Consider the following 19,514-nt stretch of genomic DNA (forward strand, 5'->3'; position numbering starts at 1 on the left):
TTGAATACTGGAGAATGAATTTGTAGCATCAAACTCATAATATGTACCAGATGCGGGCTTCTGTACGCATTGATAAGTATAAAATTGCAGAGGAATCTGTGGATTTTTTATTATATCTGCTTTGTATTTAAGACCATAGCTGGCCTCGTATTCAACAACAGGGATTCTTAACTCCATAGTCTGAATAATGCATTTGCCTGCATCTGGTAGGGTATTAGGCAGAGCTTCCCCTGTAGAGTTTATTGTGCTGTACCTCATCAAGGCATTGTTATCATTTGCAGCTCTTCTAAATGTAATTCTTAACCCACCCTTCCACATAATATCTTTGAAATCTGAGAAGAATCCTGGCAACAGGCGCATGGGGAACAGCACTGTGTGGTTCTTAGATAATATCTTATCACCAGCTTCGAATCCTCCTATTTTGTAGTATGAAGCCTCGGTTTTGGATAATTTTAGTGTGGCCAAAGCTGTGGAGGTAATGCCGGGATAATCTACTCTGTTTATAACAACACCATGCTTTCTGATCTCAATTTCAGAGAACAGATGCGGCACAAAATTGTCTACAAGTCTTATATTTGAGTTTGCCGGATAAGCTGTTCCATCGAGCTTTACAACATCAAATCTGATGTATAGATCTGCTCTGTGGGGGTGTATAAATCCATCCCCTACATCAAGATCAACCTCTATCTCTGTGTTGGGTTGATTTAAATTTGCAAATGTCCTCCTGTTTGGAGGGAATGATTGTAGCTCATAACTCTCAATATTTTCCATTGTATGTATTTTTATTTAAATGTTAATCTCTATGATTGCAGTTGTTGTGGCTCCAGCAAAATCAACTAATTCTTCTTTTTCATTAGTGACCATCAATTCAATATTATCTATTCTGTTATGACACACAGGAAAATATAATGTTGGGGATGGATTGTAGATGATGGGCTCCATAAATTCAGAATTAGGTTTGAATGTTGCAATAATGCCTGTTTGTTTGTGAGAGCCTATGCCATTTGATTTGGTGATCATACCCTCAGCCACATTACAGTGAATATTCAGAGTCTCTATGGCTAAGAATTTAGGTATATTCATAGCAGTGTGTTTGATGCCTGCCTCAAGTTTTGTGTTGTTCTCAAATCCTAACAGCTCTCCTATAGTAGCCAGATTCACTGTTTCTGCGGCAGATACAATTTCTACTCTGTGAGTGACAGAATTTTGACTTAACACTACACCTCTGGGTAATTGAGCATTTAGAGTGGACAGATTATATTGCCCTGGAGTGATGACAATTTTTTCATCCCCTACTGCAATTGTATTGTTGTGGTGTGTAATATTAGGGATTAGGTACATGCCATAAAATGCCCTGAGAGCTATTGTTTTGGGATATACTATGTCATCATGCAATTTAAGTTTCAATATTGAATTTTGGCTGGTGAGATGGAATACCCCCATGATGTTTCAGATACCACAAGGCTTTTTGAAAATCTTCAATTGATGGTTTATTTATTTGAGACATATATCTAAGAACAGATAAACACAAATGTCCACAATTAACATCTTTGAAGTTTTGAACACGGGCATTATTGTAATAAAGATTAGCTGATTTTAGATATTTTATTAAATTTTCAGGTGGAACACCTCCAAATGAATCAAACACAAATGCCTTATTTTTTACATATTTAAGATAACAAATCCAGTGAGTGCCCTGATTTTTGAACTCATCCAAATTAACAATGCCACACTCTTTGTTGAGTGGTTGTTCCGGCAAAGAATCAGACATGTACACACCTCTAAAATGTTTGATGCCCAATGGCTTGATTAAAGCTTCAATATCTTGGTTTGTAAGCGGCTCTTGTTTTTTTTAAACTTATTCATGGCTCTTTTAACACCTTTGCCTTTTTTCTCCATTGCCAGGTTATGGCGCTTCTGCTCATCTAATTCTGCCCTATTTTTCTTGGCATCTATTACTGTTTTTGCTATTGCAGCTGAACCCCCAGCCAAGCTCCCAACAGCCCCGAGAGCAGCTAAGATGGCAGGGATGGTAAATATAAATCCCCCCACATGTGATTTTTTTCTTGAGTGCTGTAATTTTTTTAATTGGGGGGTACTAAGCAACAATTTCATACCATGCCCTTTTGCAATACAAGAATTTTTTTTCTTGCGCTGCTTTTTGGTCAAAAGACTGTCAATAGTTTTAAGAGATTTAAGACCTGCATAAGGTATCTGATACATAACACCCTTGGCCTTCATTGTAGGTTTATTATATACATATTCACAACCCCCACCCCAGTTTTTGTTTGGTGCTCATAGCTATGGTGGTTCCCAATGCTGCTATTTTTTCACTCAAAGAAGCATCTTTGCTTACAAATCTGCCAAATGCAGCCTCTTCTAATTTCTTGTCTGCAACATGTCTCTTGTCAAGATCAGAATGTGTGTTGTATGCAATATCATGGTCTCTACAAGCAGCATCTAAGGGATTAACACCAGGATCCCCTCTGTTTAATCTATGATCCAGTTTTGTGCCTGGACCACAATACTGATAGCCTGGAATATGTAGTTCAAATGGCAGCTTGTTTATAATGTCATTAACAAGGCCCCGACCCTCAGAAATATTCCAAAATTTAGGTGGTAGAGTATTAATAATTTTTATAAGATATCCAATCCCCTTAGGGTCATTCACTATAAAATTTGACAATTTTGTGCTTATCATGTCCATAATTCCAACCTTTTCATTGTAAAAATTGTTGTTCCCAGCATTTTCCTCCCCAGCTATCACCAATAGCCTATCTACAAGTTTCCTGACATCATCAACCCACACAAATTCTTTAGGCAGGGTGTTGTATTGTTTGATTCCACTGCCAGTCTTGATCTGTGACCATATGGGCTTGATTAAATTATTGTATTTTGCCCCACTGCTCGACTTGACTCTTTTTTGTGTGGGATCATTGTTCTGGTATAGAGCATCTGATTTTATTAATATTTCTTTGTAATCCTCATAATCTTGATCTGTATAGCTGCCAGGCCTTTTCCTAGTCATCAGTTCCCACAATCCAGGTGTACCGGTGTACTTAACAAAAGCACCTTTTTCTCCGAGTCGAGATTCTGAATATACAATTATATCATCTCCCATAAATGTTACTCTGAAATTGCCAATTCTATGAATAATGCTGCCATCAAGCTCTGTGTCAGCATATAAGCCAAACACCTCATCTTTATTGTCTTTAGGTGTTGTTAAATATTTTTGAGCAAGAAGACCCAATTCAATAGGATCTTGACTAGCTTCAATTCTTCTAGGAGCAACAGGACTAGGTGTATGAATACTTGAAAGTGGGGTGAGTGGATAATCTAATATGTTCCTAGCAGCTACAGGTACAAGCTCTGTGATCAAGTTTTGATTTTGCTCTGTAACAGTTTTGATATTTTTACCTAAATTATTAATAGCATCAATTACAGGCTGTTCTGTTTGTTTGTGTTTTTCATAAATTCCACGGTTCTCTGATTTCCATCCCTTAAATCTTTTTACAAGATAATCTCTTAACTTAAGATCATCAATGATTGGCCTTTTCATGGTTATTTATATACGTCTGTACGTCTAGAAAATGTTTCAACGTCTAGAAAATTGTTGATTTTATTTCTGTATTTGCCACTGTTGGGTGTTCTTGTCATATCAATTGTGACAAACCCATAACTGTCCTGGTTCCAGCACTTGCTGCAAAACTTGGAAAAATCATTGTAGCTCAGGTCCCCACCTACATATTCATCATGTATGTGTTTGAGGTTGGTATGGTCTTGATGAAACACACATATAAAATTGCTGTTGTCCCGGATCAGTTGCTTCGGTATTTTTGAAAAAGTCTGTGCCAGGTAGAAACAATCAATGTTTTTGTGTCGGCCCTGTGTGAAGAAGTTTCTAACCTTGTTTTGATTATCCAATATAATGTCATCAAACACAACAACAGAATTATCGAGACATTCATGAAGTGGCTTAACATCTGGTTCAAAAGTGGCAATATCCAATCCATCATATAGCTTCATCAGCTGCTGATATTTTAATTGTTCCAAGCTCTTAGAGAAGATATACAAGTGCCTGTTTTTCCAGTCTAACCAGTTGGGTGCCAATAAAAAATTATCAACTATTAGTGTAGTTTTACCACAAGCAGATGGCCCAACAATAAGACACCTAATATTATCAGGCAGCAATTTTCCATTTCTCTTATTCTGCTGTTCAGGTTCTGGCAGCCTTTTTATAACATCCCAGGTGTTCATATTATTATTTTGTTTGCATCGATCCAGCTGTTTTCCGGATGACCCAGCCATTTGACAAGTAACTTGTTGCCTTTTCTGCGGATGATTTTTTCTATGAGATATGTGTCAGGCTGTTTAGTTTTGCTGAGCTCTTGTTCATAGAACCTGCCTTTGAGAATTTCTCCTCGGTGATCCTTTATTATATATGTGTTAAGGGTCCCGGGTTTAACTTGAACCACTGTAAATAATTCAGTACTCCAGTTTCTTGTAAAGCCTCTCTTGAATAAGTGCTTATATTTACTGATTCTTACTTGATCCCCTACCCTGTATTTGGCCTTTCTTGTTGTTGGCTGGTATCTAGGATAATAAACAGTGCTGATCAATTTTTGCTCATCAGATGAGCTTATTACTTCAGAGGGTTTCATGTTGATTGTGGAATGGACAGAATTGTTATATTTATGTAGAAGTTCTGGAAGAATATTAATCCATTTATAATTACCCTGCAGTGTAAATTGTTTATACATAAGATTTTTTAAGGTTCTGTTGAATCTCTCTACAATTGAGGCTTTGAGATCACTGTAACTCGAATAATGTTTTATTGCCTGGCTTTTAATAAATTGTTGAAACACTGAATTATAAAATTCTTTGCCATTATCTGTTTGCAAATAGCGCGGTGATCTTCCACTCTGATTGATAATTGTTCTAAAAGCTTCTGTAACACATGTTCCAGTCTTGGATTTGAGTGGCAAAGCCCAGGCAAATTTCGAAAATGTATCTATGACAGTGAGTAGATACTTGTAGCCCTTGTTGATTTTGTCTAAGTTTTTCAACTGCCCACTTGCCATTTCAATCAAGTCGCTTTGCCATAAATCATCTATGCCCTTTGTGACTACTGGGAGTCTCTTAAAATTATGTCGGGCTTGTCTGTGTAATTCATCAACAATAATTTTTCTAGACATAATATGTAAACAAGAATATTGCAACTATAGGGTGTTCAGCAGCTGAGACTGCAGGATTTTCTAAATATAATTTGTCCCCTATCTGTATTTTAAATTCCAGAGTGCCATCATCTTCAGTATAGGCTGTTTCCAATGTATTGGGGTCTGTAAAATCCTCCAATTCTACACTGGTGATTTTTACTTTGTTGTTAGCATTTGTTATTGATAAGGTGGGGTAGTGGTGTGCCTGTGGCTGAAGCCAATATTTGATCTTGATTGGTCTCAATGTGCCCCCAACAAAAAACTGGTAATAAAATTGTGCAGGGGACAGCATATATATTTTGCCACCAGGTGTAAATGGAGAATCATATTCTTTGTTGGGGATGCTGTACAATTCAAGAATTACTGAATGTTTTGGATTCTCGATTATGCCTGTTATTTCCTTTTCTGCTGTAAGCAATCTGCTTGTTACAGATTCAAGGTGCTCATTGATGGTTCTAACAATCTCATCGTGCCCAGGCTTGATTCTTATGTCAACAGCAAGTTTTTTGTATTGTTGCACAATTTCTTGTAGCTGGGTGGCAAAAACAGACAGAGCATTTGCTTGATTGGATTCCATGGTCCCTAGCTGTTGCTTGATATTAGCTACAATTTGTTGCAAATTTTCAACAACTGCCAATTTCGAATTTTGAGCAGTAAGATCATGGACTTGTCTTCTGATATCCTCAAACAGGGCATGCAGTTCATTAATATGTTGATTTGTTGGTAGAGTGGCCACTGTCTGAGTGAGTTGTTTGATCTCTGCTTGGATATTCTTGATATCTTCTGATTTCAATATCCTATTTACTGCCCTCTTAATATTTTTAAGTTCCTGTGATGTAGGCAAATTTGACACTGTATTTTGTAAAAATTCAAGTGCCAATTTTACATTGTGTAATTCAGAAGCATCGGCCACATTTTGCATTGCATTTTGGAGCAGAGCTATATCTGCCTGAGAGGGTGTGGATTGTTGTAAAATTTCAAGTTTTGTTTGGATATCATCTATCAAGTGATGAAAATGAGACAGTTCAGATTCAGTGTTGAGGTTTTCAAGCTTTGTGATTTGGTGCTGGACACTGACAAGGGTATCTACAATCCCAGGCAATCTGGATTCTAGTACATTTGCCAAATCACTTTGCACTGCTGCTATTGTACCTTCAAGATGGGTTATGGAACTTTGAATTTTTCCAAAATCTTCATATGTTTCAAGTTGCAGCTTAATATTTGCCACACTCCGAGTTATTGCATTCAAAGCATCAGAAGATGGCAAGTTGTTCATAAAATTTTCAAGTGTCTCAATTTTTTCTTTAACCTCGGCTATGGCATTGTTCAGAGGATCCAGATTAGGTATTTGGAGTGACTGAATCTGTTCTTTTAGAGTGGAAATCACTAGATCAAAATCTTCTTGTGATTTTATGCTTTTGACAATTGTTTGGAGCTGTGTTTGGACATTATTTATTTGCTCTTCCAATTGTTGTTTCAATTGTTCAGAGTTGTTAGCCTGGGTCTTAAATTTGGCTTGAAGAGCTGCTACAGCCTCTTCCAAACTTTGAAAATTATCCAATGTCGCCAGGTCAGTATATTTCTGAAGCAGCAGTTTAAGTTCAGAATCAATTTTAAGAAGAGGGTCCATGCATTGTGATTGTAAATTTGTAATTTCTAATTGAAGACTGGCATTGAGTGTGGTTTGTAAAGCTTGTAAATCACTTCTTAATTTCTTGACTCTGACATCAAGCATCAGAATCTCATCACTGTGATCTTCATGTCTTGTATGGCCAAAAATATCATTAGGCATTTTGTTTAGTAGTTATTTATTATAGAGTATCTGATTCTTAATTCTATAAAAAAGGGTATAAGCTTGTCATAAGATCCAGGGACCTCAATATATAAGCAGTCACCAGCAGAAACAGTATAAACAGTGCCAGAAATCATGTTTGAGTGCTTAATTCTGTAAATATTTCTCCCTACTGAAATTTTAACATCACCCTCAGGGGTTGTAATAAATTGCAATTGCCCACCTACAGGTAATTGGTAATGATTTAAATTATTGTTAAATATGTACAATGTTTTGCCTGTTTCATCATCAACATCTGTAAGTATGCTGTTTAGATGAATAATTAACAAGCCACTCAGTTTAGATATTATATCAGGAGAGGGTTGTGGGGTTGGCAGGTCCATAACAGTCCGTTTTTTGAACCCAAATAAGTTCATAGGCATGTTTATTTATTTCAAATCATGCTCTGTAATTGGGCATTGATTCCCACTTTTCAAATCACAATGACCCCATGGTAAAGTATGTATGCCACATGATAAAATGCATCTCTTATCATCATGTGGGTCCAGAGCCACTTTTCTTACAATATTGCTAGTCAATAAGTGATCCACACTCTGAATTCTGGATTCTGATGTTCTTTTTGTGCTACATGATTTGAGGCAATTTTTGTAATCCTCAAATTGGAGCTCTTTTTCCACAGTTACTCTGCCAATGCCCTTGGCCTTTTTGACAACAGCACTACATGTTTTAAAACTGTACATCTTGGCACTTAACCCAGCAAATTCCACAATAACATCACCAAGTGTCTCATCTTTTAACTTGCCGGGCACTTTTTTGTTGTGGGGTTGAATCTTTGTATGTTCACTGGTATCAAAATATTTAAACAATTCAGGCTGTGACATATCTTGATAAACATCTTCTGTTTGAATATCAAGAATAAAACTATCCGTGTCCATGTACATCAATTTTATATTATCACCATAAAAAGGTTTCAAGACATCATAATACAATGTTAACATATGTAATTTGGACAATTCCAATATTGCAGCCCCTACATAAATAGGTTTATCAAACTTAATTCTTGTTTTTTTCATGTTGAAAAGTGCCATATGCTCATCATAAATTCTTCTGTAATTGAAATTAGGCTTTGCAACCAATTTTTTGCTCAGGCCGGGGTCAGTAATTATTTTAACATCGGTATGTTTTCTGACATTTTCAATTGTTTTGCCATATACAGAATTTACCATCAATTTAAACAAGGTCTTATCAAATTCGCTCTTTGCAGATGTTCGAAGCTCTGTATTTGTATTAATGTATGGTTTCAACCATCTTGAGTGCCTGAACCTCAAAACTTTGCCAAGTTTGCTTACTTGGACACCATGTTTCATCAGGAACTGGAGGTTTTTGTAATATATGACATAGCCCTGTTTTGGCTCCAGAGTCATCATGAGCTTCTTCTGTTTAGAGCCAGGTGAGCACTTAACCTCGGGAATTGGGGGCAGATCAGAAAATTTGTTGTGCAAATAATCTGGAATTATCAGATCAACCTCTAAGAACAGGCCATGTTCTCTGTCATCATAGTTCTGAAGATCCTCAATATTAAAATCTTCGACCCATTCAAGCCCTGCATATGGCAGTTTTTGCATCATTGCGTGACCATAGAGGCTGTTTGCATCCACATACAATATATAATTTGATGGCCGTGCTGGATTATAATCAGGCATATATTTGTTATTTGCTCTGGCATATCTCTGAGAGCATTGCACCATGCCTCCTCTTATACCTTGCTCCACAAACAGATACATATCTTGATCTTGGATAAGATCCAATTGCATTTTAGTGTTCAAAAACATTGCAGACCATGCTAGGCCCGGGGCACTGTAAAAATACACTGGGTCCAATCCATAATTTTGCATGGAGGATTTTCTGAATGTCTGCATTATATCTGCTGAGATGGTCACATCAAGTTTCAAATATGCCATGTGATAATCACCAAATGTCTGGCATTCTAAATTGTTCCACGCCAATTGGGCACGGTGATAATCTTCATCACTGATTCCAGATCCTCTGATTTTGCTGTAAAACTCATGTTGTGGAGGCAGGGAACACTCATCAAATTTAGAAAAATCTGTAACATAATCATAAGGATATACACCCTTTCGCCTAATTAATTTCTGGTCCAGATTTGGAAACACTGCACGTGTGATTTTGAATCCATCATCAGGTAATTGAGAGGCCAGTGTATCCACGCTAGCAGGTAAAAATCTGTAAGAATCAAGAAATCTTATTTGAATAGAAAATCCATTAACTTTAATTATTTTGCTAATAGATATATATTTCTCATCATTTTCAGCTAAAATATTTAAATTCTGCTTCTCAAACCCCTCGTACCTGATCAGATGATGGAAATCATAATTGGATGCTCCATGGCAAAATATGGGGACAAATCTTGGTCTCTTGATCTGAATATTACAGCTATTACACAGGGCCTGTTTATATCGACCATCTGTATGAGAATGGTGATGTACCTTGATATTTGTATCTGAAAATTCAGAATCACATAGTGGGCATTTTTCTGCATTGTTGAAATCTTCAATCTGATCCTCTGTTAAAGGCAACATAGGTTTTGATTTTAATAAGATGTTAGATGCTATGTCACGGCACTCATTTTCTATTCTATGTGCAAATTCTTTGATGGCATCTGGTCCCATGTATAAATCTATTTTGGTAACAACCCCATCCTGTACAACCACATAACAAAAGCTGGAAGGCTCATGTAGCTGGTATGGTGTAATTGAGGATTCTTCAGGATCTGGGCTACAAAATGCAAGAGATTTGAGATTTGATTCAAAATCACAGACAATATATGCTGGGTGTTCCAACAAGGCTTCAAACTTTTTGAATTTGCAATTTTCACTTGGATTGGGCATCACCATATGAACAGGTTTATGATTGCCACAATATTTCAGATGCTCAATTAACTTGTTTTTGGCAATTTCTGTATTACATTCAGGAACTTTTTTTGTTGTTTTTTGACCATCAAATACACGTAAACATCTTCTGCACAACTTGAATATTCTATTAGATTTGTCTAGTTGTGTTCTCACTAAAGCTTCAAGATTATGTATCAGAGTGTAATGATATTTGCCACCCCCTTCAATTAAGAGCAAATCAATCGGAATAGCAGATTCATCATCAAATGCACTGATTCTGAGAGGTTCTATTGAGCAATTATCACGGCCAGTGGAGCAAATAAAAACATTAATAGATAATTGTTTGCCGTTTATATCCCTGGCTCTTTTTTCAAATTTATCAATATTCTGTACAGACATTGGATATTCTAAACCCTCCATTGCATCGTCAAAATCATGTTCATGGTGTTTGTAATAAGTTATTCTCTCAGGATGCCTTACAACTGGAAACAAAGCAGCTAATATACACCACAAAAAGCATTTCTCATCATTATTTTTAATATTAACCACAGCTTTTATGTTTTTAATATTAGCAGGTAATGGCAAATATGTAGAACCTTGTAATGGGCTGAATTCAGAAATATTAACATATAACTTGTGTAAAGAGCCGCATAGGCTCCATCCAGACTCTCTTGCCTCAAATTCAGAGTGTTTAATATTCAATTGATCTATCAACCTGCTTATTATTGTGTCTGAATTTGCATTTGAATATACAGGTACAGTTTCTGTTATGTGGGGCTGTGTAAATTTTGTGCCGTTTGGCTTCTTATATTCTGTAAACAATTTGAGGGACAGCTTATAAGAGCCATTTTGTGCATTTAGAATTGCCTGCAGATCAGGTTTTTTACTGTTCAAAAAATTCTCAATACCACATCTTGGCTCTGATACAAACCGATAATCTCTTAATTGGCCATTAAAACTGCTATGGATGGGTTCATAGCGTGGCTGCTTTGCCGGTCCAGCATTAAGAGGTGCTTCGTGCTTTCTTTTCAGACCAGATGTAGATGGTTGTGAGGGCAATGCTGATGACTGTACATAAGAATTACACTTGTGCCATTTGTAATATGCCTTGCTTAATATTTTATGGCATCTTGGACACATTTTCATGGCCTTTCTGCATTTCCTAGGCTTACAAATACGGCAATGCCTAGCCCAATGAGAACTAGATATATTTTTATTACACTGATTGCAATATTTTTGTTTTGGCATTTTTTCTTGTTGTTTATTATATAAGATTTTCTGGGCTTCAATTCAAAATTTTATACTTAATAAAAATATCAGTTGGGTTTAGCAGTTAGTGGCTAAGCTGGTGCTTTTATACCTAAACAACAGCAGTAAATAGGTTTTGGTGATAGTTTTGCTGATGTAAAACACACTTCACCAGGTTTAAAACCTCATCTCTATATCAACTAAATACAATTCAAAATTGGATTTTGAACTGTGCAATAAATATTCTGTAAGTCTCACTTGTGTTTATATTAACAGAACAAGACAAAACCAGAATTGTATTCAGGATTGCATGTTTTCATACAAAAAAGCCATATTTTTGACAAGTTTATAAACAACAATCACACAGATATAGCTTTTACACACATGGCCGAATCTGTCTGAGGAGAGGAGAAAGAAGGGTTTCAGATCTGGGGGCTATCAAGTAGCAGTAATTATTCTCAAAATCTCACTTGTGGAGATTTTATTTTTGCCACATGTATTTCAATCTATCAGGACTCGAACCGAGAGCCTTTTGTTTACAAGGCAAAAATATTATCATTTTGCCTTCAGAGGAGGCTTCACATTTTATGAGGACTTAAACCCAAACCTCCACACCTGAAAAATTAGGGTATAGGCCCCTTTTGGCTTTGTTTCAAGTGCAAGCAAATCAGATTGTGGGCCCTCGCCTTTCCTACACTAGAAATTCTGAATTTCTTAAAAATCAGAGCATATCACACCTAAAAAATTGGGGTATAGGCCCCTCCTGGCTTTGTTTCAAGTATAAGCAAATCTGATTGTTCAATCAAATAGCCTCGCCTTTCCTACACTTGTAAGTGGTCCTTATCCTATCATATTTCCCACTACTCGCTTGGCCTGAAAGTGAGATGTGAAAGAGATCTCGTTACAAGGAATGGCAAAAGTATTGACTTGAACCAGAAATGAGTTTCATACTCTCCACGACTGAATCGATATGAACATTGTTAAGAAAAGGATCTTACTTGCCTACCGTTCGGATGATGATTATTCCCACAGGTTGTCTTTTCAATAATGGCGTTTGTCACATATCTGACTTCCCTCTCAGATTTCACTCCGCACTCTCATCACTGTCTCAAAAACTCTCTTGCAGCTCCCACTTTTTCCACACCACCAACACTCCTCGACTCTCGCCTATCACGTCCACATCTACCTTCAACACCCAACGTTTTCGTATTTAAGCATTCCCTTGTCTGCTTCCTGTTAGGTAAAGGATAACAACAAACTTGTCAGTTTTACCCAGCGCCTTTGGTACGATACGGTACCAACATGAAATATGGTTGTGGTATTATAAAAACGTTAGAAACTGGCTCGTGTATTTCGTATCTGTTTCTTTCAGCTTCTACTCTTGTGTTAACCCTTTGAGTGATGGTCTCAAATCCCCCATATTACCGCTGACACAAGCACAAGACATTTTGATCAATCATCATCACGAGCCATAATCCTCCATCGATTTTCGTGCATGTTCGGTATGTTCTTTGGCCAACCTCTGTTGCGGAATGGTTAGCTTATGTCGCTACGAAGCCAAAGGTTCTACGCTAGAATCCTGATAATTTAAGGATGTGTGCTTGCCCCAAAATCTATTTCATCAGTTCGTGAACCATCCTCATCGTTGCGAATAACCTATAGAGGTGGGAAAAAGTGACGTAGAATAACCAACTTAGAAATATGATGTTCTCTGCAATTGGAGCTGTTTTACTCCAATGTTTAAGTCCACTCAGAAAGGCTAAAGTGGGATGCGCATCACTTAACAATGTGCCTCAACCGGGACTCCTTTATTACAAGGCGACAACGCTACCACTAAAGAGGCACCCTAGTTTCCTTGTACAGTGGGATCCATGAGTATTACCGTGCAAATTGTCCATCACCATGTTCGTGTACTTTATTTGATCCAATAAGAGCTTCAAGTATCAAAGGAAAACTCAAAACAAGCTGTTGAAAGCTTCCACACCAGCATACATAAAAATTCATCGCTTAAAAACACATAGAATGTAAGAGAAAAATTAATGAAAATAGTAATGGACAATTTGCACGTCAATACTCATGGATCCCACTGTACAAAAAGTTTTTTGTCAGAGTTTGAGTCCATTTTATGCTCAGATAGGCTAATCGGGACTGAGTCTACAGTTGTAAGTATTATCCGAATCACTGTGTAATGTGTCTCCACAGGATCGAAACCAGGACCCGCTGATTACATGGCCGTAACGTTACAGCTACCAGGCCTACAGTTTCTTTGGAATATGTGCAGAAGTTTCATTCAGTTAGGGTTGGAATTATATTTCTTTCTTCTATTTATCTCATTCCTTTCAGCAATCGGGTAACGTTCAATAAAAATGTTAAATTCTATTAAGTTACTTGTGGAATTTTCAGATGTTACAGTGTGACGTCATTGGATGTTAATAGGACATCATAAATAGTGGCGTACCCAAGGGGGAGTTCGTAGGGGTCATACCTCCCCCCAGTCGCGGCGATTAGGGGGCAGTCGCCCCCCTACACTTTTCGCCACTTTTGTCCCCGCACTATGCTAAACCTTATCTACAAAGGGAGATATACTGTATTTGCCCCCCCGTAAGTTTTGGTACCAATCACCGCCACTGCCTCCACCCTTCTATTTGGCTCAGTATTCCCAAAAAAGAACGTTAAAAGCAGGAAAAGATGGCAAAATGAGAGCAGACTACTAAAGAATATAAGTAACAATTCCTCCCCCCCCCCTTTCGAAAATCCTGTGCACGCACACCACTGGTCATAAACGCCGAGATCCATAACATAAACTCGCCTTCCTTAAAAATTACGTTTTCCATTTCGAAATTTTTATTGGATACATTTTATTTGCATTTGTGAAAAGGTACTTCCTTGATTATTGATTTGGTTTATTTTACTTCGCTTTTCTGAAACTTTTGGTTAATCCCGAATATGAGGATGAGTGATGATAAAGATGAAATTGATAGAGGGCCACTCACAAAGAACACCCATGTCCAGGTCGGAATTCGAATCCGGGACTTCTGGCGTCGTAGCGTGCTGTGTTAACCACTCCGCAACAGAGGTCGGCGAAAAGGTACTTAGAATTTACTTCAAAATGGAAGAATGAGCAGTGGCGGTGATTGAGTTCCAAAACCGGACGGGGGGGAGGAATTGATTCTTTGATTGAGTTGATGTTTTAAGTCCACTTTATACACACTAAGGCTAATTGGGACTGGAACTACAGAACCACTATGTGCCTCCACCGGGTATCGAAGGGATCCCCCCTTGACTAGAAGGCGACGACGGAGAATAATGGATCACAGAACAAATATGTTACTAACATATACAGATTTGTTACCAAGCGTTAAAAACAAAATTCAAGAGGATTGGGAGATATGGCTTCAAACAAAAATTTACATATATGGGTCATTCATACAAAAATGTACTAAATTTAAGAAGCAAGACTCCATGGATTTATACATTTAATATACTCAGAAAGTTTTTAACTTTTTTACCAAGACTGAGATCAGGTCACATCAGATTAAACCACCATTTATATGAAATTAATTTAGTTAATTCATCTATGTGGAAATGAAAACTAGACCAGGAGGATGCTCATCATGTACTTAAAAAAATACAAGATAAGCTTCCTAGATATAATGATGAAAAGGAAGAGAGACAAGAAAACCGCTTGGCATCAGAAGAAGTGTGCATCAGGGGTATTCTGCCACAAAAGAAGTGATATAAGTGAGGTGACAAAAAGAAATTTTAAAAAGAATATGGAGGACAGAATCAAGAAAATATGCACGAAAGAATGTGAAAAAGAAGGCAAAATAAATAGCCTATGGAAACAGCTGGAAAATAATGGCTATGAGAAGGAGGATAGACTGGACATAAACAGAAGAAGGAAGAAAAGTGGCAGGGGAGAATTGGAAGAGGAAGAGAAAGAGAGGAAGTTTGGAATAAGGAGTATGGGGAAGACCATCGAAAAGATATGCAAAGTGCTTAGAAAAGCGGGCATTAAAACTTACAGGAAGGGAGAGAGAAGTATCTTAAGAATATCGAAGAATGCAAACAAGAAAAAGGAAAACAGAGAAGAGGAAGAGGAAGGGATTATCTACAAATTGAAATGTAAAGAATGTCAGAGTGTGTACATAGGAGAAAGGAAACACAGACTGAAAGACAGGTTGAAACAACATAGGGATGATGTACGACTTAAGAGAGAGATAAATGCGATATTTAAACACACGAGAGAAATATGACATGACATAGAGTGGGATGAGGCTAAGCAGATAGGAAGGGAGAAGAGAATGCTAGTGAGAAAATGGAAAGAGGCCAAGGAAATAGAGAAGAAAGATGAAGAAGACACAATGAACTGGAATGGGGGACTGATGATAAACAAAAAATGGAAGATGGTGTTAGAAAGAGTGGAAAGGACAAGAGAGAAAGAGGAGAGAAGAAGGAAGAAGAATGAAGGAAATAGAGCGTGAGATAATGAGTCCAACCACATTCACTTTCAGGTGAAAGTAAAGTTGTCAAGGGAAAGCCACCTGCTAGAATGTTCCAGAACAACTTTCTAATAGTCTGGAGGGGAGTATTTCTGTGTATATATCATCCTGTTTTGTACCTTGTTACATTTGTACTTGGTGCAGAGTCTGAAGAAGACCTTGCTAGAAGGTTGAAACGTTACGTTTAGTTTATGTTTTATAATAAAAGAAATTCTGCCTTGGTCAGCATATTGAGTTTTTCATATCATGGAAACAAGGCTTAATGGTGTTATCATGTATTTCAATGTCCACTTCATACCAATCAGAAGGAGGTCTTATTTAAGAATCTAATAAAAAAAGGAACACCACTCCCTACTCTTTATCGTCTTTAATATCGGAACCAGGTATAACAAATGTATTTATCATTTTTAGATTTATAAAACATATAAAACCTATGTACTTTCAAAATTTGTAATTTGATGTAACAATATCATGTTACATGTTTGACTTATTTTGGTACTTTAGTAGTATACGGACTACCTCATTTGTCTACATTAAATTATATATCCCCTCGCAAACATGAGTCATTCGGTTAGGTTAGGTTAGGTTAGGTTAGGTTCCATAAGTGGGAATCGTATTTGGCGGAATACGATTTGGAGGTAGTCCGTACTACTAAAGTACCCTTATTTATTTAGGACACTTGGTTTAGAGCTGGTAAAACAGCTAAATCCAATAAATCCGCATATCGGAAACAACAGAAAGTCATTGTATGGACAGTAACACACATTTGTTTCAAATTTAAAACATGTTAATGCAACACATTACCACAAATGTCTGGTCTCATTATATTGAATTCAATCCGATTTGACAAGAGAAACGTACGTACCGCAGTGTAATTAGCGCATGCACACATCTGGTTCATCGATGGCCATTATGGGTGCTGCGGTTTGCCGGGTCATCGAATCGACAAGGATAACATGTGCTTTTATGTGGAATCGTTCAGTGTGATTTCCAATACCTTGTTGAGGTTTGACTTTTATGTCGAAAACATGTCGCAAATCTATCAAGATGTTTATGATTACGATGCAGAGGGTTGATCTAATGTTTGCAATGCACCGCTTCCACTGTACATTGCAATTTTACATTATACAACGACACAGTAGTGTTCTAATTGAATAGCATGTAGAGTGCAGTAACTTCAAAAATTACTCATTTCGTGTTTTTAAAATATAATACGTCTGCTGGATAGCCAAGTGCGTCAGGTGGTCGAGTTTCGGACTCGCCACTAGACTTATCAGGTTCGAGTCCTGACCTGGACCTAGGTGTTCTTTATCAGTGTCCCTTCGTAATTTCATCTAATCATCACTAATCCTCGTCGCTGCGGTTAGCAAAAAGAGGCAGAAACTGACGAAAATGACAAGTATTCAAATACTTAAAATACCACGTAATATATGTGAATTCAAGTTGTGTCATTAAAATAACAATAACAACAAAGTTTACTATTAAAGTACATAGGCTATATAATCCACAGACTATTTTCATTTTTAAAAAATAGCCTACATTTTTATAAGTCCAAGCAGGCACGTAGCCAGGGGAGGGGTTCCTACAAATATTTACTTTAAATAGAGTAAAGTCTCAATAAATGTTACTTCCTTAACAGGATTAAACATTTTGTATAATAAGTTGTAACATACTGAGAAATTAATCTTTCTCGCCTTCAGTTGGCGGTTGCTAATAAAGGATGAGCCCACCCAAAAAAAGAGATAAAATTCTGGCTACGGGCCTGAGCTCAAGTATAATTTACAATTCCAAGATGTCTTTTCTTTTATAAAAAAAATCTGACATATCAGTTGTAAGATTATTGCCTAAGGGAAAGAAAACTGGCTTTACTCCCTCAGTTGTGGCACCTTGCCCCCCACGTTTTGGAATCCAATTGTAGCCACTGATCAACTATCATTTTAAGAATGGACCTCCTCGATGACGCAGTGCTGGCTAGCGTCGTCGCCTTGTAATCAAGAGGTTCCGATTTCGATTTCTGGTGGAGGCACATAGTGGTTCGGATCCTACTATAAACTGTGGGTCCAGTTCCGATTAGCCTTACTGTGCATCAAGTGCATTTAAATACCAAAGCAATCAATCAATTTTAAGAATGAAACTTACCGTGGGTTTCTCGTTCCTCTCAGCAGTTGACACCTTCACGCAAGCTTGAAGCATATCGTGTTATTTTAAATGCGTTTATTATTTTGACTGAATCAGTGCTTATAAGTACGAAAAAAACAGAAATAAATACTTTTTATGTTACATTAAAGTGCATGAAAATAGTCAAAATAAACATGGTTGCCAAATTTCTTAGCTATTGTGCGAATGTTCTGACAGGTTACCAAAATTTTCGGGTGGGGTGGGGGATTTCCCCTCCGGCTTACCCCCTAAATTCACTGGTCGCTGATTTTGATCGTTTTTCTCTTCCACAGCTGAGAAGATAGAGTTCTTCGTGGGGAACGTCCCTCCAGGGGAAGACATCTCCCACAACAACGCCCAATTCTCTTATCTGGGATTCATCAGGCTGTCGGACAACGAGAGCACAGGGTTCAAAGCCCGAGAGCTGAAGTCGGTCACCGTGTCCTGCACAGGCAGCTTCCTCAAGCTGGTCCTCCATAAGAATCACTCCAATGCCCTCAACACAAACAACCAGGTACGTCGTCTTCTCTAAGTGCAATAATTTAATTCTTTGTAATCAAAGCTCGAAATGGTAATTTTCACGAAACGAAACGCCTTACTTTCGTTTCATTTTTTTTTTTTTTTTTTTTTTTTTTTGTCTCTGACTACTACAGTGACGTGATTAACGACTGGTGAAATGACGCGCTGTAGCAATTAATAATAGTTAATATTAAAATTTTACATAAATATCAAATATAAACACTTGTCTATAGGGCAGAAGGTTTAACCTGGCACGGCTCCCGCCAAAACCTTCTCCTTCGTCTGCAGGTCTTGTTGCCATTGGTTTCGACAAAATCGAGCCAACGTAGCGACAGGCCGTGCTGCGAGCAGTCATTTGGGAGTGCAAGCACAGATCTCTACATCAGCAGAACATTCACGTCTATGACAATTTGGCAACAAAGGACTCAAGATTCCAAACGCGAAGGAAACGGCGATCCCTGGTAGGCTGGGAACAAAGCACGTGCCCTCTCCCCAAGGCTTATGCCAATGCATCAAATGACCCACGTGACGCCCGGGAAAGTCTGCTAGCAGAAGAAAATCTACGGTTTGGCGCCGACTGTGTCAGGTTAAACCTTCTAGCCTATAGGTGTGTTTCACCTACGTCACAACCTGTTGCATTGTGGGATCGAGCAGCCATGATTGTGGCGGGTTCTTGTAAACATTCGGAATTCAAGCGGGCGAAGAGGAGATTTGACCCTTGTTTACAATGTTATACTTTGTGCAATATTAGGTTGTTTAGGCATACACGTTTATCCTACAATTTTCCGGGAAAGATCAGAAGGTGCAATTCACGGCACAGAATTTTCCGATTGTTGATTAGAATACGCCGTAATGGCGAGAATAAATCGTGCCAACATTAATGAACAAAACAAACAGTACAGAGCGGTGGGGCGAACATTTCTTTTCAGGTAAGATCATATATCGCATTTATCTGTGACTTTTAGTACAAATGGATTGAACTGGTGTTTTTTTTTTTTATCATACTTGCAAATAGCGTTTCCTTCTTATCGTTTTATTTGGTAGAAGGGTGTTGATAAGTTTGACGATAAAAATGATAACATTCAATGTTTAATTCATCTTGATAATTGCACGCTTGTACTTGATTATTTATATTTCATTCATTACACAAACTGTTATTAATTGTTAT

The 19,514-nt window shown here is 37.6% G+C and overlaps 1 protein-coding gene across 2 annotated transcripts in view; it reads left to right on the forward strand.

The window, feature by feature from the left end:
* Positions 1–19,514, forward strand: part of LOC145980403 (centrosomal protein of 104 kDa) — a 274,922-nt gene that overhangs the window by 170,194 nt on the left and 85,214 nt on the right. For both annotated transcript variants that reach the window (XM_083113475.1, XM_083113476.1), the window contains exon 4: positions 18,121–18,341. In XM_083113475.1, the coding sequence (XP_082969601.1) occupies positions 18,121–18,341 (221 nt within the window). The remainder of the gene's footprint in view (positions 1–18,120; positions 18,342–19,514) is intronic.

The sequence above is a fragment of the Lepisma saccharinum genome, chromosome 27 (assembly GCF_977018435.1).
Source record: "Lepisma saccharinum chromosome 27, izLepSacc3.1, whole genome shotgun sequence".
Taxonomy (NCBI): domain Eukaryota; kingdom Metazoa; phylum Arthropoda; class Insecta; order Zygentoma; family Lepismatidae; genus Lepisma; species Lepisma saccharinum.